At 39.6% G+C, this 26,141-nt stretch overlaps 1 protein-coding gene and 1 non-coding gene across 3 annotated transcripts in view; one reads left to right on the forward strand and one right to left on the reverse strand.

Moving 5' to 3' along the window:
• Positions 1-26,141, reverse strand: part of PSD3 (pleckstrin and Sec7 domain containing 3) — a 496,191-nt gene that overhangs the window by 81,629 nt on the left and 388,421 nt on the right. For both annotated transcript variants that reach the window (XM_060136247.1, XM_060136248.1), the window contains one exon: positions 23,773-23,966. In XM_060136247.1, the coding sequence (XP_059992230.1) occupies positions 23,773-23,966 (194 nt within the window). The remainder of the gene's footprint in view (positions 1-23,772; positions 23,967-26,141) is intronic.
• LOC132512831 (small nucleolar RNA SNORA70) lies at positions 9,429-9,567 on the forward strand. Its single transcript, XR_009538352.1, has one exon. It is a non-coding gene; the product is annotated as a small nucleolar RNA SNORA70 (small nucleolar RNA).

The raw sequence follows: 26,141 nt of genomic DNA on the forward strand, positions 1-26,141 counted from the left end.
ACTTAATCTTGTTTTTGGTCAATTATAACTTAGTTGTTTAACGCACACCACAATGCTAAAAATAAGACACTAGTATTACCTCCATTTTACAGTGGAATTCAGGGAAGAAAAGGACCACTGTGCACTAAACAGGATGGGAAGGCTGTAGAGGCAGCCTCAGCGGCCCTGATTTTAAAGCCACACACACACAGTGCAGCTATGGCTTTTGCACCCTCGGTGAGGCTTGCCACGTGAAACACAGGGCTGGACCCCACTGAATGAGGAGGATTGTCCCTCATAATGACAACGGTAGAGGGAGTTAAATCTGACATCATAGCACATTCATTATTAAGTACAGAAGGCTGGGGAAAGAGCTATAACTGTAGTTACATAATGAACATGGTGGAAGGAATCAGTGAAGTCACTGACTGGAAACTGGATGTATCCTACTGCAAGGCTCTAACTACAAGGGTGGTAGCGGGTTGGTAGGTAGATGCATTTTAACAAATATCTGGGTGCCTACTGTGAAAAGGTGTTTGCCAAACTTGATCAAAAGATACCGTTTTGTGCACTAGACTACACTTCCACGGCTATTTTTAACATGCATACCCAGAGTCCAAAGACTGCTTTCCTTCTTCTTGAAAATAAAAGAATCTTGGTGTATTTTAACTCATCAACTGTCTCCAACCTTACATGATAACAGTGTCTATTACTTTTGTCTTGTTTAATACTACTGAAGTAGACATTTTGTATAAATTGCCACTGTCTGCCTAGATTTTCCCTCATGTTTACTATAATATTACCTTTATTTGTTACTTCTGTAACTCAGGTTGTTTTTGGAGGCCATTTTCAACTACTTATTGAAATCTATACTTAGAAGTTCTTTTAGTGAGGGTCTTTTGGTGGCAAATCTTTTTCTGTTTTTCTTCATATGAAAATGTCTTTATTTCATAAAAAATTCTAGGGACTTCCCTGGTGGCTTAGTGGCTGAGAATCTGCCTGCCAATGCAGGGGACACGGGTTCGAGCCCTGGTCTGGGAAGATCCCACATGCCACGGAGCAACTGAGCCCGTGCACTACAACTACTGAGCCTGTGCTCTAGAGTCCACGAGCCACAACTACTGAGCCCGTGTGTCACAACTACTGAAGCCTGCGCGCCTAGAGCCCATGCTCCACAACAAGAGAAGCCACCGGAATGGGAAGCCCAAGCACCACAAAGAACAGTAGCCCTCGCTCGCCACAACTAGAGAAAGCCCGTGTGCAGCAACAAAGACCCAATGCAGCCCAAAATTAATTACTTAATTAATTAAAAAAAAGTCTAGGTGGACAATTACCTTTTCTCATGAAGACATTACTTCATGTTGTTTACGTACAGGTTTCTTCACGTTTATCCAGCTCTGGGCTTCTCAGGTATCATTTCCAAACACTTGCAGTCATCATATGTTTGAATACTGTCTCTCCATTGTCTCCGCTATTGAAACTTCTGATACTCTAACTTCTCAGTCTACCCCACAGGCGGCTTCACAGCTCCTTCATACTCTATCTTTTTGTCCTCTGTGCTAAAAGCTGGTAGTTTTATCTCCAGTACTCCTTGGGCACCCAGATCCACAGATGCCCTGAGGGATTAGCAGTCCCAGGGCTAGCTCACTTCCTAGATTTGTACTCATTTCCCTTTCATTGTTACAGGTTCATCCACTCATTTAAAAGGTGTTTAAAAATATTTTAATCGGGCTTCCCTGGTGGCACTGTGGTTAAGAATCCACCTGCCAATGCAGGGGACACGGGTTCGAGCCCTGGTCTGGGAAGATCCCGCATGCCGCGGAGCAACTAAGCCCGTGAGCCACAACTACTGAGCCTGCGCGTCTGGAGCCTGTGCTCCGCAACAAGAGAGGCCACAATACTGAGAGACCCGCGCACCGCGATGAAGAGTGGTCCCCGCTTGCCACAAATAGAGAAAGCCCTCGCACAGAAACGAAGACCCAACATAGCTAAAAATAAATTAATTAATTAATAAACTTGTTAAAAAAATATTTTAATCACTTTTAGATGTTTCATAATGTACGAGTTTTGGAATTTGTAGGCCATCGTGTTGCCAAAAAACAGTTTCTCATTTTTTCTTTTCTTTTGAAGAATTCATTCACAAATTTTATAATCTAGAATTCATTTGAAGCAGGATAAGGAGATAGGAGCGGAGGACAGGATGAGAGAAACTAGAACAAGGAAGGAGGCTGTTACAATCGCCCACATGAGAGAAAAAGCCCAAAATATGGATAGAGGTGCACAATAAAGACAAAGAACTGGAAAGAAAGGGGAAGGCAGCAGTGCTAACTGAGCACCTATACTACAGTGCTCTGAGCACTGGGCACGCATTATAAACGTTCTGTTTGATCCAAATGATCCTTTCAGTTAGGCATCACTGCCTCTATTTCACATTGATGTCTCCATTATAACTACATCTGCAGCTCTGAGAGGTGGTGTAAGCTACTGAGGGGGCTACCTACATACGGATTTCAAAGCTACTGTCTAGTGCAACTCGGAGGAGGAAACATGTTCTATGGATACATTAAGGGGAAACTCTCCAGGTGACAATCCTTTGCAATAGTCAGGCGTACTACTCCGGTGAGGTAAGCACAGACGGCAGGGAATGAGAAGATAGGACAGCAGGGGAATGCAAGTCAGGTGTGTTCTCTGATCTCCCTGATGCCTTCAGAAGCACCCCTGCTCATGGCGATGCAGCTCAGAACTGAGCCACGATCCTGTGTCTGCCCCCTAGCTCACCTAGCATTTTGCAGAGTAATAAGGCTAATAGCAGTAATAATTGTAGCAGTAGTGATAGCATCAGCTAACATTTATCGAGAACATACTGTTTTAAGCACTGTTCCAAAACTGGATGTATGTTAACTAAAGCCCACAACTCTGTGAGGAGCCACTTCTATATTCTTCATTTTACAGATGTGGACTCTGAGACTTCACTAACCTGCAGCACTAGGTTCCCCATCGCACTGGCCACTTTTACTCTGGTTTGTATGCAGGGAAAGAGCGGTCAAACTAGACTCATCCACACTGAGTTGGTAGACTCTGAGATATAGGGGTGATATTCAAAGTAAAACAAGAAACAAAAAAGTCAACAGGCCTCTGTGACTTTTTACACCACACACACAACACATTTCTGCAAAAGAGAAATTCGCAGTTGTTCCAAACCTGAGCAGTGGTGAAACTATCATTAAATCTTCAATATTATAAACCAGTTCTTATTAGTATTCTGACCTTATCTTTATTATACATTTGAAGAAGTCTTCTTGAAAATATGAAGTACAATGAACAATATTTTGGCTTCAGTTACTACCACTGATCTTTAAAAAATAGTTAAATGCACAACTGAGAATGAAAGCACAGCCTGTCACCCTTCTTTCATAAAGAGGAAGGTATAAAATACTCCCGAGCAATGAAATATTCAGTAAAGAGTAATGACGGATATATGCCAGAAAATAAAGATATTTATTTTTTTAATTCACCAAAAGGTATAAGGTTCATGCGAAGGTTTTTATTTGCATGCTATACTCTCCAACTTTAATTTCTTCTGAACCGAACTGGGAACAGATTGCGTTTAAGATCTTACTGTTCCAATTTTTCTATTTTCATCAAAATCTTGGCCTGTTTTTGAACACTCCACACTGGGTTCCCTGATTATCTACTTTTTCCTTTTCTTCAAGTTTAATATCAGAAAGACTTAAGAAGCATAGAAAGACATAGTATGGACAGTGTCTATTTTTTCTTTTAATACACAAACCTTTCTTTCCTGTCTGTTGGCCTGAAAAATATTCTTCCATTGCCCCAGTAAAGTGACAAAAATATCATTTTTTCCCCAAATGGTAGAGAAGGTCAGTAAGCCATATCCACACTAATTAGAAACAATTCTTAAGTTATGGCCTGAAAGCTAACAATGGAGGCCCTGCCAGGCTAGGAAACAAGGGAAATGTGAGGATGTAATAAGCTCCATGTAAAATACCTTCAATTTCTCTATGTTAATGGGAGAAAGACATTTAAAATATAATGCAACACCACCGAGGGCATTCCAAAATAAATCTTGGAAACAAAGATGTGCTCAGCAAAAGCCCTTCTACACTGTACAACTGGGACATGTCTGTACGAGATTTGTAAAAGGCACAAGACATTTCTAAAGTTTAATTCCCTAGTGACAGCATCTGAAAACTGGGCAAAATTCTTAAAGTATCTCTACTATAGAATGAAGAGATATGCTACCTTGGTAGGAAGCAAGCTCTTCAATTCTACGTCACTGAGGCAGCTGAAGGTGCACCCCAGGCAGGGGGAGTTTGCTTTCTATGACTGGTATGCAAAGGATTTAGATAAATTCATGGATGACAGCTCTCCCTACAAATCATTATGTGAAGTTAACAGTAATCCTTGTATATTTATCCCTAACTTCCTTTCATAAAATATTCTCAGGCACCACCATAAAAAGTACCATTAAATCTTAGTTGAGTAACTGAGACACTCAGATTACTGCTTGAAGCAATGGAATCCCAGCTGTGCACAACAAAAGTTACCTTTGGGAGAAAACTCACACAATATTAAGCAACTCATAGTGTTAATTATCTCCAGGTTTATAACAGAGTGGTAGAAATAAAACAGTACTATTACTATCTTATATTTCTAAATCATTTACCTTCGAAACATTTAAGGCAATTTACACATTTAAAAAAAATCAGTTCATCTTTATAATCTTTCTCTTTACGACTGGGAGCTGTTACCTGCAGTCAACTCTATTTTATAAAAGGAAAAACTGGGGCAGCCTTACAGGAACTAGAAGTACAACCTATACAGATTGCTTTTCCCTGAAAAACATTTCCTTCTTTTTATAATAGAAATAGGTTTACATCACTGGTAGAGAACAGAACATGAAACACAAGAGAGAATTGGAAGAATATGCTCCCCAGGATGCCCCTGGCAGGATGATGTTCACTCTGGATGTGATTCTATTCCTTTAAGAAGTCAAGACTTTTACCCTAAATTGATCTTTCTGGAATGGCAGAAAGTACTCTGGACCAAGAACCAGGAAACTTGGATTTTATTCATACCCTGCTGTCTACTATTTCTCTGACTTTCAACAAGTTGCCTAACATCTCTGGTTATAAATCTATAAAATGACACTACAACATACAATAATTACTTTACAGTGTTGTTTCATAAAGGTTATTAGGACACAAACCCTACCCCTAAACAGTTCACATTAACAGTGATAAGTTGTATAAACCAAATTACCGGTAGCATGGCACTAACCGAAAGCAACCACAGTGGAGGTTTCAAGCAGGTAAAGAGAGGAGGAAGTCACTAATTCTACCCATGTGTAGGGTTTACAAGTCAGAGAAGGTTCTAAATGAGGATTTCGTTTTCAGCAGATAGAAAAGGGGGGTTTTCTTTGGCCCTCCACCTTCTCTACAGTATATCTGGACTAAGATACTGAATCAAAACATGGATCTCAATTACAGAAGACTCATAATACTGATCACCACCATCCTTTATCAGGATGGCCTCTGGACAAAAGCCAACATAGTATTTTCCACAGAGAGCACATGATTTGAAATTCTGGTTTCACCTGAGTGACCTTGGGCAAGTCAGCCTCCCCATGCGTCACTTACTGTCTCTGTAAAACAATAATAAAATGCTACCTACACCTCATAGGGTTATTCTGAAAATCAGATGAGTTAATACGTGTGAATCTTTTAAAAGTGTATTTTTTATTGTTAGGGATACTGTCTTCTAAAAGAAAATGCATCCAATTTCCATGCTAAAACACAAAGACTTACTTTTTAAACATCATTCATGTATTCAGAAATTTTTCTTTGTTAAAGTCAATATTTTGAGAAGAACCCCCACCCCGGCCCCAGACATTCCTGATGCATTTTAATAGAAAAGGGGTAACCTTTCACCCTTAATTTAATTGGGGGGAGGATGGAGTACAGCACATTCATTAACATATTTATTGTTTCTGTTTTGTCCCAGGTCCTGTCCTGTCTTGACATTGGATACATCAAACATGAATGCAAACAGTAAAAGTGAACAGTGGGAGGAGGAACAAAAGCTGATGGAGAAATTTTTACCCAAGTAATAAGCCATAAAAATGTACAAACCCAACTTGTAAACAAATACGTTCCTCCACTCAGCTAGGAGATGGTTTCACAGCTAGCCATTGCTAGAAGCACAGGGAGAATGTAAAGGACTTGTGCTGAGGTTGGAGAAGAGGGCAGGACATAATAAGAACATATCATCATGAGCTAAGGTTACGGGAAAAGTGTGCAGGCAGCGAGAAAGACAAAAATAACCCAGAATATACAGCTATTTTTTTCAGGAAAAACAAATACTAGAGTCATATAAACTTTTTTAGCATTTTGACAGATGAACATCCCGCACATTTTCTTCGCTGCTGCTTTCCCAGATACCAGCATGACCTCTGCCCCTTCACTTCAATCAGGTCGCTGCTCAGATGTCACATCCCCCAGGGCTTCCTCTCCTCACCTTGCCTTATTTTTCTCTGGATCACTTAACAGTCACCTGAAATACCACCTATTTATTATTGAGCTCCCCCTATACTAGAATGGAATCTCCAAGCAAGTACTATTTGTTACTGTGTCCAGAGAACAGATTAAAAACTCGAAAAAGAAGAAAAGCATCAGATGTCCTAAATAGGCATGTAGATGAGGCAACTCAACAAACATTGAAGATAATTTTTTTAAAAAGTGTCTCCATCATTTAGGTGAAATACATTTGAAAACTCAGGTTGGTTAAAGAGCAAAGAAGAGGCAGGACAAAATTTTCATACAGATTATTTCAACAAGAGGATGTTGGATATGGAAATAGGATATCAGTAAAGACCCAGGCTCATAAGGAACAAACATAGCTTGACAAATTGCTATGGGTTTTCAATAATGATTAAAGAATGGACATCTGTGGAAAGGGACTTTAAATTCTAGGAAAAAAACAGCATCCCATAATTCTTTTTTTAAAAAACTGACATATAATGACATGTAACATTATGTTAGTTTCAGGTGTACAACATGATTCAATATTTGTCTATACTGCAAAATGGTGACCACTGTAAGTGTACTTAACATCTATCACCATACATTACCGCAGTTTTTTTCTTGTGATGAGGACTTTTAAGATCTATCCTCTTAGCAACTTTCAATTATGTAATACAGTGTTATTAACCATAGTCACCATGCTCATAATTCTTATAAAGTGAAGGAAGATGCTGGAGAACTTGCTATTTTAATAACCACCTTAAAAAGTTGGACAATAGCAAAATGTTACTGAAGTTCAATAACTTCATTATATGTGAAAGGTATGAACACTGAACTCCAAGAAAATCAAGCATACTATGTTTTTTCATAATTTTTTGAGCAATTTACAGGATTCATTATCAAACTTACAGAGAGCAACATACTAAAATAAAATGTAAGGGTAAATTATTACAGTCTATCTGAGGAACGCAGGTAACTGCTAAATCAGATAAGCCTGAATCTGGCTCATCAAGTGACACCAAATCAAGTTTGTTCAACTTCACAAGCACCTTATGACCAATAAACTTTAGAGTCTAAGATGCTGCTGAGCATGCATTTCTACAAATAGAATTCAAGTAGGCTACCTTAACTGTAAAATAGCCCAAGCCCCATTGGCACCTTTAACACGCCCCTGGGCAAAAGCTACTACAGGTCAACAAAAATAACTCCTAGTGGCAAGGAAGAGCAGCCTGCAGACAGAGGCTGTTCTCAGGGAAGATGACAGCAGTCTGACTGTTTTACCCCAAACTTAGGAGCTTCAGGAGAGACTGCCAGCTCCCCTTTCTAAAACACGGTTCCCAACCCTTCCTACAAGACCACTGACACAGATGCCAGAAAACAGCCCACTGCCATGAACTGCATCTGAAGTGATGCCACCATGTGTGTAACTCAGCTTTTCCATGTCAGGCCAACGTCTTCCATTTGTTTAGACTGCCAGTGCTTGGAAGAGCTTCACCCCTTCCCACCTTGGGACTTCCCACCTTGTAACCAGGACTGCATTCCTAAGAGGACTGCAACAAGCAGCCTTGATACAAATTACTAAGTGCTACTAAAACAACATGAAACATTTGTCAACGATCCCCATCCCCAATTTATTTATGGTAAGAACAGTACCACAACAGCCATTAGCAGATTTTTAAAAGGGAGGTTTAATACCCACCACCTTATCATAAGTCATCTTAAAAAAGAGACAATAGGCCCCAAATGGAGTCACTTGTGCTCAGCCCACCTCACCAGACCGAGGCTTAATAACTAACCTAATTGCAGTAATTGCAGTACAACCTCCTCCAGGAATGGTCTTAACCAACTAGTCTGGAAGTTTCTTGTCAGCAGCAATGAGGAAATCTGCTACACAGGCCCTTTCCATACCCCAGAAGAAGATGAGGTGACCACTCTCCCCTTTTCCCTTCTCTCCTGCCTATAAAAGCCTTGACTTTGTACGGCTCCTCCAAGCTCCTCTCTGCTTGCAAGGTGGGATGCTGCCCAATTGACTGATGGTTTAATAAAGCCAATTATATCTTTTAAATTTATTTTATTGCATTTTTTGTTATTTAACAGTCAATTTTTATTGGTAATCATGCTTAAATGTTTGTTATACCTTTTTCCATTTGTCTTTATTTTGAAAACATTTTACTATATTTTAGACATCATTATATTTCATTAGGCCTTTAAATATTCTATTGCATTGATGTTATATTTTAAATAACAAATGTTTAACATAAAACACTGATTTTCCCTGATAATGTAAGTTATATTCATCCAGTGTTAATGGCAAAAAATTTCAAAGTAAATAAAAAATATGGAAAATAACAGAAAAAAACACACATAGAAAAAATATGTAAAATCACCAGTCTAACCACCAGAGAGCATTTCAGTATATAAGCTCCTAATCATTTTACTACACACACGTCTGCCACAAAATTGGGATATCATACTTGTTTCCTTTAAACATTTCTACTTATATATCATATGTCATTTTAAAAATGACTGCAAGAGTGACACTGTATTGCTCTTGCTGGTCATTCAGCTGTTTCCAAGATGATGATGGCAATAATGCTGCTGCTGCTGCTAATATTACCTAAAATAATAATTAAGTTCTTAAATAACAATTAGGTTCTTTCTATGTGCCAGACACTGTGCTAATAAGCACCTTAAGGTGGCATTCTCACCTTTGAGGCTTTTGCATTACCTATTTCCCTCACTGGAATACTCATATATGCCATTTGTATCCAAAGATGTTATGAACTTCCTTTTGCAATTCAGCTTTCAGCTGAATGACACCTGTTCAGGCATATCCCCTCCCTCCCCTTATTTCCCATCAAGAGTGAATGGACTGGCACACAGCTGGTGCTCGAAAGAATTTCTACTTTGCAGCCAATTAAGCCGACTGTGCTCTTTTCCCCATGGGGGCCTGGTGTGCAGTGGCTGCAAACAACAGGCTCCTTGGTAGTGTAGTGTATGAGCCTGTTGCCAGTATGGGTTGCCCTAAGGGATGTTGGATTCAGCCCTTTCCAGTGGACATTCGTGACTGGTATACTGTCCCCAGTTGAGGCTCCAGACAGGTATGTGAGGTGCCTTTGGAAAGCCCCAGGGTGCAATGGCCAGGGCCCACACTGGCCAAGTCATGGTGTCCATCTGCACCAAGCTGCAGAACAAGGAGCATGTGACTGAGGCCCTCCTCAGGGCCAAGTTCAAGTTCCCTGGCTGCCAGAAGATCCACATCTCCAAGAAGGGGGGATTTACTAAGTTTAATGAGGATGAATTTGAAAGCATGGTGGCAGAAAAGAGGCCCATCCTAGATGGCTGTGAAGTCAAATACATCCCTAATTGTGGCCCCTGGACACATGGCAGGCCCTGCACTCACGAGAGCCTTGGCACTGTCCCCTCCCTACTTGCCCACCAATAAATTCTACTTTCTTGTCCAAAAAAGAAAAAAAAATTTCTAAAATGAATCAATGATCTATCTAGTTTCAAAGCTCAAATTCTTAATTCTGTACTATCCAGTGATAAAATTTTGGTACATAAATTTCCATCACCATAATTATTTTCTTTAGGAAACCAGTATTGCATTTTTAATTTCAAATTTACATCAGGTTACTGAAGACTTTGATAAACTGTAATAAACAAACATAGAGAAATGAAGATTATTTTCTTCTTTCTCCTAAATTTTAACTATACTGAAAATATAAATAGAATGAGTCAACAGTACAAACAGAATAATTTCTAAAAATCAGATGTAGTGAAAACTGTGCATTCTTCTTTCAGAAAGAAATATTCAGATTCTGAACAGAGTTTTTTTGGTGCTAAAAAATTATAGTTTCTATTCCACATTCCTTGTCAAAAGTATTGCTTCTGAGAACAGTGGGTGACCTCTTTTAACCAACACTAATGAAGGAAAGGGTGGATTTTAAATGAAAGACAAGAGCCATCAAAATGAAACTTAAAAACCTAAAAGTTATTTAGTCTAAATGTAGAATTGTGAAGAGGCACTCCTCATCGAACACAGATAAAATGCCACCAGAACTAGACCGCCACCAAACTCCTACTTGAGGACTCAAATGGCCACCCTCATGGCACTGCTCTTTGGCCTTGTGTCAAAGGGCTTCATTATACAACCCTGCTGCCACAGAACAGCAAAGTGGCAAGGAGGGGGAACTTCGCCTAGTTTTAAAATAATTGCTTTGCTTTGCCTCCACTTAAAGAGTCTTTCTCTAATAGGAGGAGACACTGTCTTCTGGGGAAAAAATATTCCACTTTTATTATCTCTTAATTACAGTGTCGCTGTTCCCAGTGTTATACAATAACAAAGAATTCTGCCTGCAGTGCCATTATAAACTCTATTTTCAGTAAGTGTGACTCAGAATATCATCTACTCTCTCAAATTTGACATGTGGGACTGAATTTTCAAAACTTTCACTGACAGGCAATGTGTAAACCCCTCTAAAGTGAGTGAAACCCCCTAACCTTCTCAAGACACTACTCAACACTCCTTACATCCAAAGCGTTTAAAATGAGATCTAAAATGTGAAACAAATATGGCTCCCACACCCTTAAAAAGCAATTAACTTTTCAATATTTCAAATAGAAACAGATCTCAGGTGGGTAAAATCAATGAAGGATCTATACTGGAAATGTGATTCAAATATTTCAAAATTACTAAAGTGGTATGTCCACATAATTAGCTTCTTTGATTCACTTCTTCCCAACTCCTCCAATACCATTTTCCAAAAGAAACCACTTTTTAACATTTACTGTTTCTTGGGGTAGTTAATTTGCATCATATCCCTAAACAATGTGCTGTGATAATAGATTGTAAAATTCTCTATTGATTTTCTGCTGTGGGAGATGAGGACTAGCAAATGTGACTGCTCCATTCCACCTGCCCAGTACATTTGTATGGCTTTTTATCTGCATCTTATTTGTTGTCCCAGTAGTTTTAAGAGCATGCTAACAACATTATTTCCTGCTTCTTGGGTATTAGGTAGCCCTTTTCCACTTCTCTCTAAGAGCAGCATGATGGCTCTATCCCTGTTTCCCTTGGGCTCTCCCCTCTCCACTTTTACACCCCAAATTCTTTCATCTGTATTCTTACAGGGTCAAGGTGGACAATATTTACATTCCATTGTGTAACCGTAATTAAATCTTTTACATTTCTAAATGTGAAAAACAAAAAAAACAAAATTTTATTATTGTGGTGAAGGTTTAAAATATTATGAGGTGAATACTAATTTTGGGGTTTTCGGTTTTATAATTATTATTTTTCTTGCACAGACTTCAAGAAAAATACCAACTGCTTCTAAATTTCCCATGCAATCAGGTGTTCTATCAAGTTTTAAAAATTTTATAATGAAACATTAAGAGATCAGAAGGCTATCAAGAGCAAGAAACATATGTGTACCTAATTTTTTAAAATTGTCAATATAGTTGAATTGCTAGGTACTCCTCACTGACTGCATGTTCTTCCCCTTGCCAGAGGTAACCACTAAGCCATATTTAATGATTCCTATGTGGATGTGTTCCTATTCAAAATAGTGCTGTGTTGCATGCTTTAAGATGTTACCATATACGCACATTCTTCTGCAAGTTGCTTTTTTCATTAAACATTACCTTTTGTGAGAGTCATTCATGTTAAAAATTGTAACTCTAGTTACTTGCTTTTCACTGTTACATAGTTTTCTACTATATGAATATATGAAACCTTTCCAATCTCTTATTAAGGGCCATTTAGGTTGTTTTATTTTGATCTAACATAATGTTGCTATGAACAATCCCCTCCTTGTAAAATGGCAAGAGTTTCTGTAGATACGTACCTAGGACTGGGTTAACTGAGACACAGGTGTAGGCTTTTCCAACTTTATTGATTATTGCCAACTGTCTTCCAAAGTGGTAATACCACCGACACTCACATGCATGGGGTGGAAGAGTGCTCACTGCTCTAAAATCCTTGCCAGCATTTGGTATTATCACTCTTTCACATTCTGGCCAATGAGACATACGTGAAATGATATCTCACTGTGTGTTTAATCTGAATATCCTTGATTACTGGAGGCTAAGTATCTCCTCATATATATTTATGGATCACTGCAATTTATTTTTCTGTGAATGGTCTGTTCCAACTGTTGTCCATTTTTCTGTTATGTCGTCTTTCTAATTAATTTAAGATTCCTTTACACACACACACAATACTAATCCATTATTAGTAATATAATATGCTACAAAGTATCTTCTCCCATACTGTGGATTATCTTCTAACTTTTTAAAAGAGGAGTCTTCACATTAATGTAATCATATACAGCAATATATCCTTTCACTGTTTTTGTTTTTCTAAATCTTAAGAAAGCCTTCTCTACCCAAAGGTCATTAAGATGTTGCTTCACATTTTGATCTAAACATTTTAGATTTTCTCTCTCAAATGTTTACCTTTAATCTAACTGAAACTGATTTTTCTGGTTGGGCTGAGGTGGGGAACATACACAGACACACACATACCACCCACCCCCCCTCATTCCATAAGCACACACACCACACCCACCTCACCCCCTCCACAGACACCACATACCTCCCCCGACCACACATATCACTGCCCACACCCTCAGCACCATTTACTGAAATAGTTCTGTTGTCTTCAATATCTGAATCACTTCCTCTGTCGTATAATCAAGTTACCATAAACACTGGACACTGCTGCTTCTGGGCCCTCTTATCTATTCCACTGTCCTTTGGATATCTTGTTATCTGGGAGAATGTCAGCATGGTCCCAACTGTACTTCTCCCACTCAATTTTGAATGTTTTATATGTTACCTTAGCTAACAATATATGTATTTAGAAACTTGTGCTGTGGATTCTAGATGGTAATTATTCTCTGTATGGTACACCTAAATGTTAGCTCCTAAGAGGAGAGAGGCTATATTTAACACAGTCTTTGTACATGTACAGTCTTAGGTACTTGTGGAGTGTTTAATTCATGTAGGGAAAAAATTAATTTCTTGCACCTCAGCTTATATAGGCTGTGGTAGCAAAACTAGATAAGCACTTCATTTTTTGCCACATTGATACCATTGAAGTACAAATTTAGCACTAGGTATGGTCTTGCCCATCTGTCTGCCCCCGTCTCCTTAAGGCTACCTCAGTCTAAATGGGAGGCAGGGGTGAGGGGAGGTGGGTCACAACCTCAAAAGACTCTGGGGTTAGAAAAGTAGCAATTATTGTGTAAGGAGGCCTGGCATAATGATATAGGGGCTTGCGGAAACTATGGTTTACCAGAAAATGCCTAACTAAATTCACACAATTCAATTTACAAAAAAGTGCTAGGTTGGCTAAGTAAAAGAAATGTTCAGGCCCCACTGGCCCTCGACTGAGACCTCTAGCCATCTAAATACATGCTACATTGTAGTAGATGGTACTGATTGCACAAAACATGGAGAACTTAAATGTTTTCTAAACATATTTTCTCATGGGCACTGCTTTGAATAATGTGCCACAATTAGTTTGGTATAATCAGATTTTAGTCCCACGAGATATCCTGATATTCTATATTACAGCTTTGGCTAACAAATATAAGATGAATTTCCTCCTCAGTAAAATGGGGATAATAGTAATAATACCTGCTTCATAAGGTGAAGATTAAATGAAGCAATGCATGAAGTGCTTAGGAAAAAGTACTAATATTGAGTAATCACTTAATTATCTCGTTATTCATCATGATTTAGAACATTCATATTTTGAGTACCTTGTTGTTTCCAATCACTTTCTTGATTTCCGCAAATATCATGCATCAGGTTAATAAAGCTAAGAGCTTATATTGAACTTTATTTTTCATTCTACCTGACAAAATGCAGAAGATACATTTTGTTTTCTAAATTTGACCGTTCAAAGCTTTCGCTTAATGTCAGATTTAATGGGTTTGGTAAACACCTATACTTCTATGAGATAAAACATTTGCTTTTAATGATGATTTGTCTCCTGGACAAATTTTTGAGCTGACCATATCTTTTTTTTTTTTTTTTTTTTCCCCGGTATGCGGGCTTCTCACCGCTGTGGCCTCTCCCGTCGCGGAGCACAGGCTCCGGATGCGCAGGCTCAGCGGCCATGGCTCACAGGCCCAGCCGCTCCGCGGCATGTGGGATCCTCCCGGACCAGGGCACGAACCCCCGTCCCCTGCATGGGCAGGCAGACTCTCAACCACTGCGCCACCAGGGAAGCCCGAGCTGACCATATCTTTAAAAGACTAAATAAATAAATAAGAGCAAAGAATATCTCCAAGTTTTAAAAAATGTTTATATGAGGAATTATGGAAATACTCTGACAAATTTAGTACTTAGAGTTAATTAAAAAAATGAAATATACAAACCTTGAGTTGGACAAGTGGTCTTTTGGAGACAAGTTAATCAGGGTTTTAATCTTTCCATAGAGTTTTGACCCAAATCTTCACTTATGAAAAACTTTTAGTAGTATCTATCGTCAGATCACCTCCCCATGTTTACATATACATGCAAATGTAATACAGCGCTGGCTATAGTGAACACGATGAATCTGAATAAATTTCTACAGACTTATTAGCAGGATAATATGCCCAAAAGGTATCATTACACAAATTTCTCAAAAATTAGTTGGATCTCCTATTCCAGAAAAGCTCCACTGCTGTTTTTAATTTTTTAATGTATTAGAAATGAAAAGTGATATATTTTAAAGCACATTAGATATGAGTAATATAAAACATACTTCAAATTTGCTTATGGTGACTACCTCTCAAAACAGAAGGATGCATTCAGAAGCAGGTCAGGTGTTGGTGCATTTCCAAGAAGCAGTAGCCATCTAGCAGTGAGATAAACCAGTTCAACCAGACACGATTGGAAGTCCAACAAAAGGGATTTGGGAAGCATGGAAAAGATCAGCTGGGAAGAAGACAAATCCTGTTCTGGGACTCCAAATACACACCTGGTCATACTCAAATACCTAGAATTCCTTATCACTTTCATAACTCAGTAAATATTAGGTCTTGAGGTCTGAGGCAACTAGAAAGAAATTTCTTAACAACAGGGATCAATAATCAGTTTAGTTCTAGTTATGCTCATTAAAGATTAATTGCTACAGAAACTGCCCTCCGATCATAACAACTAGAAAATAGGACAGTATATGTAAAGCAAAAGTTTTCAAACACTGTACAATAGGCAGATCTGAACTGTGATTTAGAAGAGAAAGGAACAAATAAGGTAAGCCCAGATTACTGCTTGGAGGCAGTGTCTAAGATCTAGCAGTAAAAGTAGGTGCCTGGAAGTAGTGCTGAGCTGAGGAGCTGAAGAGGGAGTGTGGTGAGGCTGAGGTGGCTAGAATTTATGGAGCAGAATAAAAGAGAGAGAAAAGCTGCACAAAGTGACAGCTCTGGAGTTCTGCAGAGGAATCCCCAGGTCTTGGCTGGAGCACTGATCTGAACACACATGAACGGAAATGGTCCAATTCTTCAGAAATAAGTAGTGGAATGAGTAATTTTAAGAGCTCACAGAGGGCTAAGAACAGCTTGTGTTCTTATCAGACAGAGTGGAAAGACTTCATTAACACCAGGGCATTGAAGAGAGTCTAAAGAAGGGTAATAATGCTTTAGTAATGGAGCTAAATAAGTCTCCAAATAAAGGCTGCTCTGGATCCACCATGACAAAGGGTAAAGACAAGCCTCTAAAGGGTTCAGCTAATCTGCAAGTTACTCATTTGGACAATGGAATAAAATACAACATTCTTTAAAGGAATAAAACCAAATCCACCCACAAAAATGTCAAAAAGTCTGGCATGAAAACAAAAATTACTAGAAATGCAAAGAATGTAACAGTTCCAGAAAAGCACAGAGAGAAAGAAATTTGAAGAGAAGGACCTTAAAACAGCTATTGTAAATATGAAAAATATGCTCAAGGATATTAAGAAAGATACAAACTCGATAAGGAGAGAAATGAAGGATATAAAAGTTTCACATTGCAGTTTCTAAGATAAAAATACTATATATGGAATAAAAATACTGTAGTAAACTTGAAGATATAGCAACAAAAATTATTAAAGTACTGAAAAAAACAAAAAAAGAGTAGGAAAAAAATTGAGCAGAGTCTCAACGAACGTTTTGTGTAATACAGTCTAACATACAGGAAACTAGAGTCCCAGGAAGAGGGGTGGGTGCTATAAAAATGATGGCTGAAAAATTTCCAGACTTAGTAAAAAATGTAAACCAATGAATCCAAGAACTTCAAAAAAAAAAAAAAAAGACAAGGAAAACATAAAGTAAGGCACCTCATAATAAAAATGCTTAAAATCAAATATAAAGAGAAAAATCTTGAGAGTGGCAAGAGGGGGAGAAACCCACACTAGGTACAGAGGAACAGAAAATGATAGCAGACCCTTTGTCTGAAACCACGCAGGGTAGAGAACAACAGAACAACATTTTAAAATTACTGAACAAAAAAGAAAACACTGACAAGGAATTACATACAAGTGACCATAAATTCCTAAAATTAAGGTGCAGCCTTAATATAATTTTAAAAACAATAAAACATGAGAACATTTCTCACCAGCAGTTTACTATAAGACATACTGAAAGAAATTGTTCGGGCAGAAAAAAAAGATACTAAATAGAAATGTGAAACTGCAAAAAGGAACCCAGTACACCAGGAATGGTCAATATGTGAGTAAAAGTAAAGAATACCTTTCTGTTTAAAGGAAAAATATAACAATGGAGTATGAGTTTTATATACATAATTATAATGTATGACAATAGCACAGTAACCTGTTATAAAGATTCCAAACTACACATGAAGTGGTAAAATTTGAAGGCAGACTGTGACAAGTTAAAGACTATACTGTAAACCCTCCAGCACTCATTATAATGATTAAACAAAGAGGTACAGCTAATATGCCAACAGTGAAGAAAGACCGAACCCCCCGATGCCACAAAACACACACAAGCCCAAACAAGTCAGGAAAAGAGGAAAAAATAAAAGATGGAGTAAGTAAAAAGAGCAAGTAAGTATCAAAGTAAGTATGGAGTAAGTATCAAAGAGCAAGATGGCAGAATTAAAGTCAACTATATCAGTAATTACTATAAATTACTATAAAGTCAAGTATATCAGTAATTACTATAAATATAAATGGTATAAACACTCCAATCAAAAGATTGTTGGTTGAAAAGACCCACAAGTATGCTGTAGAAAACAATTTTAAAGACAAGATCACAGAATAAGATTAAAAAGCTAGAAAAAATTTCTAGCAAAAACTGAAAGGAAAGGTAGAGTTACTATATTAATATTAGACAAAGTAGATTTCAAAATAAGGAATGTGACCAGGAATGAGGAAGGTCATTTCATGACAAAGGGATCATTTTTTTCAAGAGGACGTAACATGCACAGGTGGCAGAAATGCAAAACATTACAGACACTTTAGAAAACAGTTTGGAAGTTTTTTATAAAGTTAAATATATACTTAGTACACATCCCAGCAAGCTCACTCCTTCACTCTTAGGTACCTTCTGAAAAGAGATGAAAACATATGTACATGCAAAGACTTGTTTGAGAATATCCAAAGCAGGTTTATTTATAATAGCCCCAAACTGAAAACAACACAAATGCCCAGCTGGTGTATGTGTAAACTGTAAGATATTCAAACAATGGAATGAATATACTACTCAGCAATAAAAGGAGACAAACTACAAACTAACGCAGCACACAATATGGATGAATCTGCAAAGAACACTTCCAAGTGAAAGAAGCCAAGCACAAAAAAATATGCATGATTCAATTTATTGAAATTATAAAAAGAAAAAGCTGAGTGCCCAAGGACAGATAAGTGGTTGCCATGGGCTGGGAGTAAAGGTGGAAGGAATTAACAGCAAGACCTTTTGCAGGTAATGGAAATGTTATGTATCTTGATAGTGATGGTAGTCACACAACTGTATTCATTTTTCAGAACTCAAACTATGTAATTTAAATTGGTAAATTTTAGTGTATGTAAATTATCATTAGAAACTATGCACTTTCTACTGAAAAAGTTGGATTATCTGCCCATACTTATGTGATTTTAAAAACCATGAAAAACTGAAATGGGAATATCTAGGAAGAGCCTGAGGAATTAAAGGATGAAACTTCAAGACTCCTCCCCAAAACCCTCTCTCAAAGGCAGAAGTGAAGAAGCCCTCCGTGATAAAGCAACCAGCTGGAGTGAAGTCTGGAGACTGGGCCCAATTAGCCCCATCTTACCTGATCCATCTGTTTTCCCACCTATTTTGCGTTCTGAAGCAGGAACAGAAATAGAGACTGAAGCAGAGGCAGGTAACAGGCAGAACTTCTTAAGCTGCTAAACAGAAAAAAAGCCCTGTGACACTTAAAACTGCCCTAACCAGCCAGAAGTTCTCAAAGGGGATAACTAAGGCTTTTAAAGGAGTTTTACTGGCAGGAAAACCTCTGGCCTGGTGCAAGGGGACTGCGATGGTTTGGGCCTGTGCTCCTACTCATAGGGCTGCTAAGTGATCAGAGCTTCCAGCAGGGGGATTCTCTCCAAAAATTCTCAGAGGTGGCCCAGGAAAACATGGACAAAGCAAATGTCAACAGGTTGAACCTGGGGATGCTCTGGAATAAGTTACCCAGGGAAGTGACTCAGTGAAAAGACGCTCAAGTACATTAGCGTGGTCAGCCCATCCTGCTTGATGTAGCAACAGACATTGAATCAGTGACAGCTGTTCTGCTGCCTCTTTTGCCTTTTCTAGAACTGGCATTTTAAAGTGCAGTTATTCTGTTTTTTGCCTCTAGTACTTTATATGAAGTATGTCAGATATTCTGTATTTTTCAGTTAGCCTGTAGAGTTAAGTTACATCCCTACCTGAAGAGAATGGACACCAACCAGCCTTGGAGACGGGAGCCACAGCTAGACACAGGGGACAGAGGTGAGGAGATCTGTGGTTAGAGATGGGAAACTGTGCCATGTTGGGCAAAAGCACTGTTTGAACTCCATGTATGGAGAAAGGGGGTGTGTGTGTGCTGGGGACAAAGAGATGAACGTCGCTGGCTCTGTCTACCAAGAAGATCACCCTTTCTCCGAGAACTGTATCTCACCCCTGCTGGAGGGAACTCTCCTCTCACCAGAGCAACCACGTGGGGGTCAGTCACACAGGTCACAGTCGTGCCACAGAATACACTACAGTGGAGGTCAGGAGACAGAACTGAACACATGCTCGGCCGTGCTGCTAGTAATCACTCATCCAGCCACATGAAAGCCTCCCCTTCCAAAGAATAAAGCTGAGTGGGGTTCCCACAAGCGCAAAGCAGGAAGCCCCTGAGCTCACCTCCTCCCACAGACACACAAAATTACAACCACTTACGAAAAAGACCAGAACCTATCAAAAGAGATCTTCTACAACTGAAGACATAATGAACGGACCACAGTGAGATGGGTTTGAGGGCGGAGTCGCAGTACAGCCAAGACCACACCCTGGGGTGGGCAACCCACAAACGGGAGAATAGTTACAACTGCAGAGGTTCTCCCCATGGAGTGAGGGGTCCGTGCCCCACATCTGGCTCCCAAGCTCAGGGGTCCTGCGTTGGGAAGATGAGCCCCCAGAATATTTAGCTTTGAAGGCCAGTGGGGCTGACTTTCAGGAGATTGCCCAGAGGGCTGTGGGAAAGAGACCTCACTCTTAAAGGGCACACACAGAGTCTCACATGCTCTGGGACCCAAGACAGAAGCAGTAATTTGAAAGGGGCCAGGGTTAGACCCTCCTGCTGATCTTAGAGAGCCCCTCAGAGAGGCAGGAGGCAACTGCAGCTCACCTTGGGGACACAGACACTGGCAGCAGCTATTTGGGGAGCTCGTTCTACCATGTGGATGCTGGTCTAGCGAGCACCTCTTGGAATCCTCCTTCTAACTTACTAGCCTCAGGACCCAGCCCCACCTCTACCCACCAACCTGAAGGAACCAGTACGGGGACACCTCAGGCCAAGCAACTAACTAGGTGGGGACACAGTCCCACCCACCAGCAGACAGGCTGCCTTAAGACCCTCGAGCCCACAGCTGCCCCTGGACACGGCCTTGTCCACCAGAGGGTCCAGGACCCAGCCACACACATCAGTACATAGGCACTAGACCTGGGAACCCCAGGGCCCTGCAGCCAAAGACCCCATGACTCAGCTCCACACACCAGTGAACAGGCACCAGCCCCAGAATCTCCTGGACCTTGACCCCATCCACCAGTGAGCCTGCTCTAGCCTTGGGACCAGCATCACCCACCAGCAGGCAGAGACATGCCCAAGGAAAACCTCAGCCCTGGAGCCTACAGACCCAGCCCACACACCAGCTGGGCCATGGCCCTACCTACCTTCAGGCCAACACCAGCTCTGAGACACACTGGGCCCCTCAGCCAGCTGCCCCAGGGTCCAGCCCAACTCACCAGCAGTCCGACACCAGCTCTGGCACCCCTGGGTCCTGCAGCTAGACCCCAGGACCTGGCTCTGACCACCAGTGGGCCAGCACAAGCTCTGGGGCTCACCAGGAGTGAGGCTGCCAGCCACCTTGTGACTCAGGCCTACCAACCAATGACCAGCAACCTCTACACAAGGAGGGCCTGGCCAGCAACCAGACCAGGGGCCAGCCAGGCCTATGAGACTGCCCACACCTGTCAGCCTACCACAACAGGGGGACCCACAGTCCACAGAGGGGGCACCCCTAGAGCATCCAGCCCTGGTGACCGAGGGGAGTGTGCTGCCAGCACACACAGGATGTCTCCTACAGAAGGCCACTTCTCCAAGGTCAGGAAATGTAACCAACTTACATACACAGAAATGAAACCAGCAAATAAGGCAAAATGAGGTGACAGAGGAACATATTCCAAAGAAAGGAACAAGATAAAACCCCAGAAGGAGAACTAAGCAAAGTGGAGACAGGCAACCTACCTGAGAAAGAGTTCAGGGTAATGATTGTAAAGATGATCAAAGAACTTGGGAGAAGAATGGATGAACAGAGTGAGAAATTAGAAGTTTTTAATAAAGAGTTAGAAACCATAAAGAACAACCAAACAGAGATAAAGAATACACTAACTGAAATGAAAAAATACACTAGAAGGAATCAACAGTAGATTAAATGATACAGAGGAACGGATGAGCGAGCTGGAAGACAGAGCAGTGGGAATCGCTGCTGCTGAGCAAAACAAGAAAAAAGAATAAAAAGAAATGAGGACAGTTCAAGAGACCTCTGGGACAACATCAAATATACAAACATTCACCTTATAGGAGTACCAGAAGGAGAAGAGAGAAAGTGGAAGACAAAATATTTGAATATATAATAGCTGAAAACTTCCCTAACCTGGGAAAGGTTAAATAGACTTCTTGGTTGAAAATCCACAGAGAGTCTGAAACCCAAAAAGGACCACACCAACACACTGTAATTAAAATGGCAAAAATTAAAAATAAAGACTGAATATTAAAAGCAACAAGGGAAAAGCAACAAGTTACTTACAAAGGAGCTCCCATAAGGCTATCAGCTAACTTTTCAGCCAAGATATGGAAGCAACCTAGATGTCCATCAACAGATAAATGGATAAAGAAGATGTGATATATATAAATGTAAACACACACAATGGAATATTACTCAGCCATAAAAAAGAATGAAATTCTGCCATTTGCAGCAACATGAATGGACTTGGAGGGTATTATGCTTAGTGAAGTAAGTCAAGACAGAGAAAGACAAATACTGTGTTTCATCACTTATACGTGGACTCTAAAAAATAAAACAAATGAATGAATATTACAAAAAAGAAACAGACTCACAGATATAGAGAACAAACTAGTGTTTACTGTGGGGAGAGGGAAAGGGGGAGAGGTAAAATAGGGGTGGGGAATTAAGGGATCCAAACTACTATGTATAAAATAAACAAGCTACAAGGATATACTGTACAGCACAGGGAATTACAGCCAATATTTCATAATAACTATTGACATACATGGAGTGTAATCTATAAAATCTTTGAATCATTATGTTGTACACCTGAGACTAATAAAATATTGTAAATCAATTATACCTCAATAAAAAAAGAATAAATATGATATGCAAAAACAATAAAGAGAAAGAAATGCAGAAAATGTCCTGGAGACAATTCTTCATCTTGAGGCGTCTCCTTGCCCTTTTCTCCTAAGCTGTTAGACTCACTGTCCCTTGCAGCCACTGGAGTGCTGACAGAGAAAATGACATAGCCTAGCGGGCTAGTGTACAGACTGCCCAGAAACACGGTGGGGTGCTCCTACAGAACTGGGGACAGCAAGGCTTGCTCAGCATTGTAAGTCAGTGTAAAGCTACACTGTTACAACGTTTCTCTTGATTGTACCCTAATAGAATATGCTAATACATTAAGAAAAAAGGGCCCAGCACAGGAGGAAACAGCAGGACTGTCCATCCCAGCACTGCATGTCTGTGTCTGGAGGTGGATAGAAATAATCTAGAGCTATAGCCTAATTCTGCATTAATTCTGCATGAAAGCTGTTAATTCATGCATTAACAGCTATCTTAGTCTATCCAACTATATACAATTGCTATTTCATACTCTGCAAGGGCTATTCTAAACATAGAAACAGACTCCATTCCACTCAAACTTCCAACATCATGTGTCAGTAGATAATCCTGTCACATGGGCCTCCTTCCATTTCCTAGGACGAAGCACACTACACTCACCTACACTGCACCCGTCCATCTTCCACAGAGGTCAGCATTCCACGTGTGCTTGGATCTCAATTCTAACCCTCCCTGCTTTGTCTCAAGGATCTCACACTATTTATCATTCTATGTGTTATATATCCAACCTTTCCTTCAACCACCAGAAAATGTAAACTCCATGAAGACAGGGCCCTTGTCCATTCTATATACTACTGTATTTTTGATGCCTAGCACATAGCAGGTACTAAAAACTATTTGTTGAAGGTGAGAATAAATAAATGAATAAGAGGTTAGAAACAAATGGTCTGTAAGAAATCTTCCAGTTCTGAAGTTCTGTAATTCTACTTGCAGAAGATAAGGTGCATAATGGTTTTCAGATTTAGGGTTAGAGGCTTTACCAAATTTCAATAATACTTTTCTAAATAAACATAATACAATTTTTCTTTATCCCTTCACTTTACTTCAGATAAATTCACTTTAAATTTTGAGCCTATCTTAAAGACGAAATAAATGAAATAGAAAATGTCAACAAATGATGCTTACTCTTCTTTCCATCCATATCTGCATGGATTTTCCGAGCCAAGAAACCACTTTTGTACACAGCAGCATTTGGGTCGTGAGGAATGTCCAAGAATGGGTTGGTAGTACTCCCAATACGGCTGATGGTCTTTGGATGTGTTCCATTAGCCTTCTCATCAGTACCTTCTGACGGAGACTTTTTTTTCTCTTCATCATCTCTAAAAGGATAAAACAAAGATTGAACACACAGGTTGAGTAACACAATATTCAATGTGAACACTGTGAGTAACACAATATTCAATGAACAGAGTTATTTGGTGTAATAAACTATCATATTTTCTAATGGTCTATCAGTCTTAATAACAACGACCATGATTAAGAATAACTGTGGTTCACTAAACATCTCCTGTGTGCCAGGTATTTATGACCATGACAGTCTTGTAAGACTGATATTAGTATCCTATACCACAGGTAAGGAAAGAGACTCAAAGTTTAAATAAATATGCCAAAGCACAGACCTAGGAATTAAAGGAAGAAACAGTGAGGATATGACTGCAAAACTCTAAAGCCTCTGGTCTTTACACCTACTACAGAGCCTTCATGTTTGTCTTCTTTCAAACAAGTACAAGTTCTTTGGCAGAGATCATGATTTTGATTTTGATTTCTGCATGGCCTAGAATAGTACCAAGCATACAGAATACGACAAGTACAGATTAAGTCCAGTAAACAATATTGGACTATATCTGCCAAATAACCAGGTAATCTCTAATATCAAAACCTCAGGTAAAGCTACCAATGGGTTAGGATGGGGGTGCCATCCACAGTGCTTTGGCATCTTACAGCTTTCCAATCGCCATTAAAGTTTGGCGCACCCTATCACTGACCGAGAAAACCCCTAACTGCCCAGCCCCCCTTTTGAATCCCCATTCCTTCAAGCAAGGAAAGTTGAACGCTGAGGTTATAATGTACATGAAGTATGAAGGAGGTGGTCACATTCAGCTAATAAAGAGAGGGGAAGATTAGAAGAAAGCTAATAAGCTCTGATATACTGCTGGAAAACACATAACCAGAATAAGAGCATTTGTCTTAGTTCTCTGGTTTTAATGTCCTGAATCATCTCTGGTTTCATTGTTTATTAAGCTTTGAATACTGAATCTTTTTATAAAACTTCAACCAAAATAACCACCACCAAAATATATTTAAAATAAACCACAAAGCTTAACAATCATCAAAAGTGTTTATTTGGGGGCTTTCCTGGTGGTGCAGTGGTTGAGAGTCTGTCTGCTGATGCAGGGGACGTGGGTTCGTGCCCCGGTCCGGGAAGATCCCACATGCCATGGAGAGGCTGGGCCCGTGAGCCATGGCCGCTGAGCCTGCGTGTCCGGAGCCTGGGCTCCGCAACGGGAGAGGCCACAACAGTGAGAGGCCCGCGTACCACAAAAAAAAAAAAAAAAAAAAAAAAAGTGTTTATTTGGTTATCAGAGTAAAACAGACATTTCTCCCCATTGGTATTTTATAAATAATTGTGAGATATATGAAAATAACACTGAACTCAGGCAACTATACCTTATTTTTAATTTTATTTTTAGATAATTTTGGATTTGCAAAGATAGTACAGAGTCCCCTTATGCTCATCATCCAGTTTCCCCAATGTAAACAACTTTTATTTTCTTTTGGCCATGTCACGTGGCATGTGGGATCTTAGTTCCGATCAAACCCGGGCCCCCTGCAGTGGAAGTGCAGAGTACTAACCACTGGACTGCCAGGAAATTACCCCCAATGTTAACACCTTATAGAACCATAATAAAAGTGTCAAAATTGAGAAATTAACAATACAATACTAAGAAGTAAACTTCAGACTTTATTCAGATTTCACCCATTTTTTTCACTAATGTTTTTTTCTTTTCCAGAATCCTATCCATGACCTCACAGTGCACTTGGCTGTCATGGCTCTTTAGTCGCCTCCAGACAGTGACAACTTTTAAGCCTTTACTTGTCCTTCATGAGCTAGAAAGTACTAGCCAGTGATTCTGTAGGTTTGTTTGATGTCTTCTCATCATTAGATTGAGGTTATACATTCTCGGGAAGGATACCATGGGTGATACACCCTCTCAGTACACCAGATCAGGAGGTATGTGTTTTATTATTAGTGAGATGCACCTGGATCACTTGGTTAAGGTGGTTTCTGTCAAGTTTCTATACTGTAAAGTTACTATTTTCCTTTGCAAATGATTTGGGGGAGATATTTTCTGACTATGAAAATATGCTGTTTCTCTTTAAACTTCTGACCACTAATTTTAGCATTCATCTGTGTATTCTGACTAAGACAATTATACTGTAGTGATCTAATGGTGATTTTTTTAAATTTCCCTAATTTCTTCTACATTATTCAT

This window comes from Lagenorhynchus albirostris, chromosome 21, assembly GCF_949774975.1.
Source record: "Lagenorhynchus albirostris chromosome 21, mLagAlb1.1, whole genome shotgun sequence".
In the NCBI taxonomy this organism is placed as follows: domain Eukaryota; kingdom Metazoa; phylum Chordata; class Mammalia; order Artiodactyla; family Delphinidae; genus Lagenorhynchus; species Lagenorhynchus albirostris.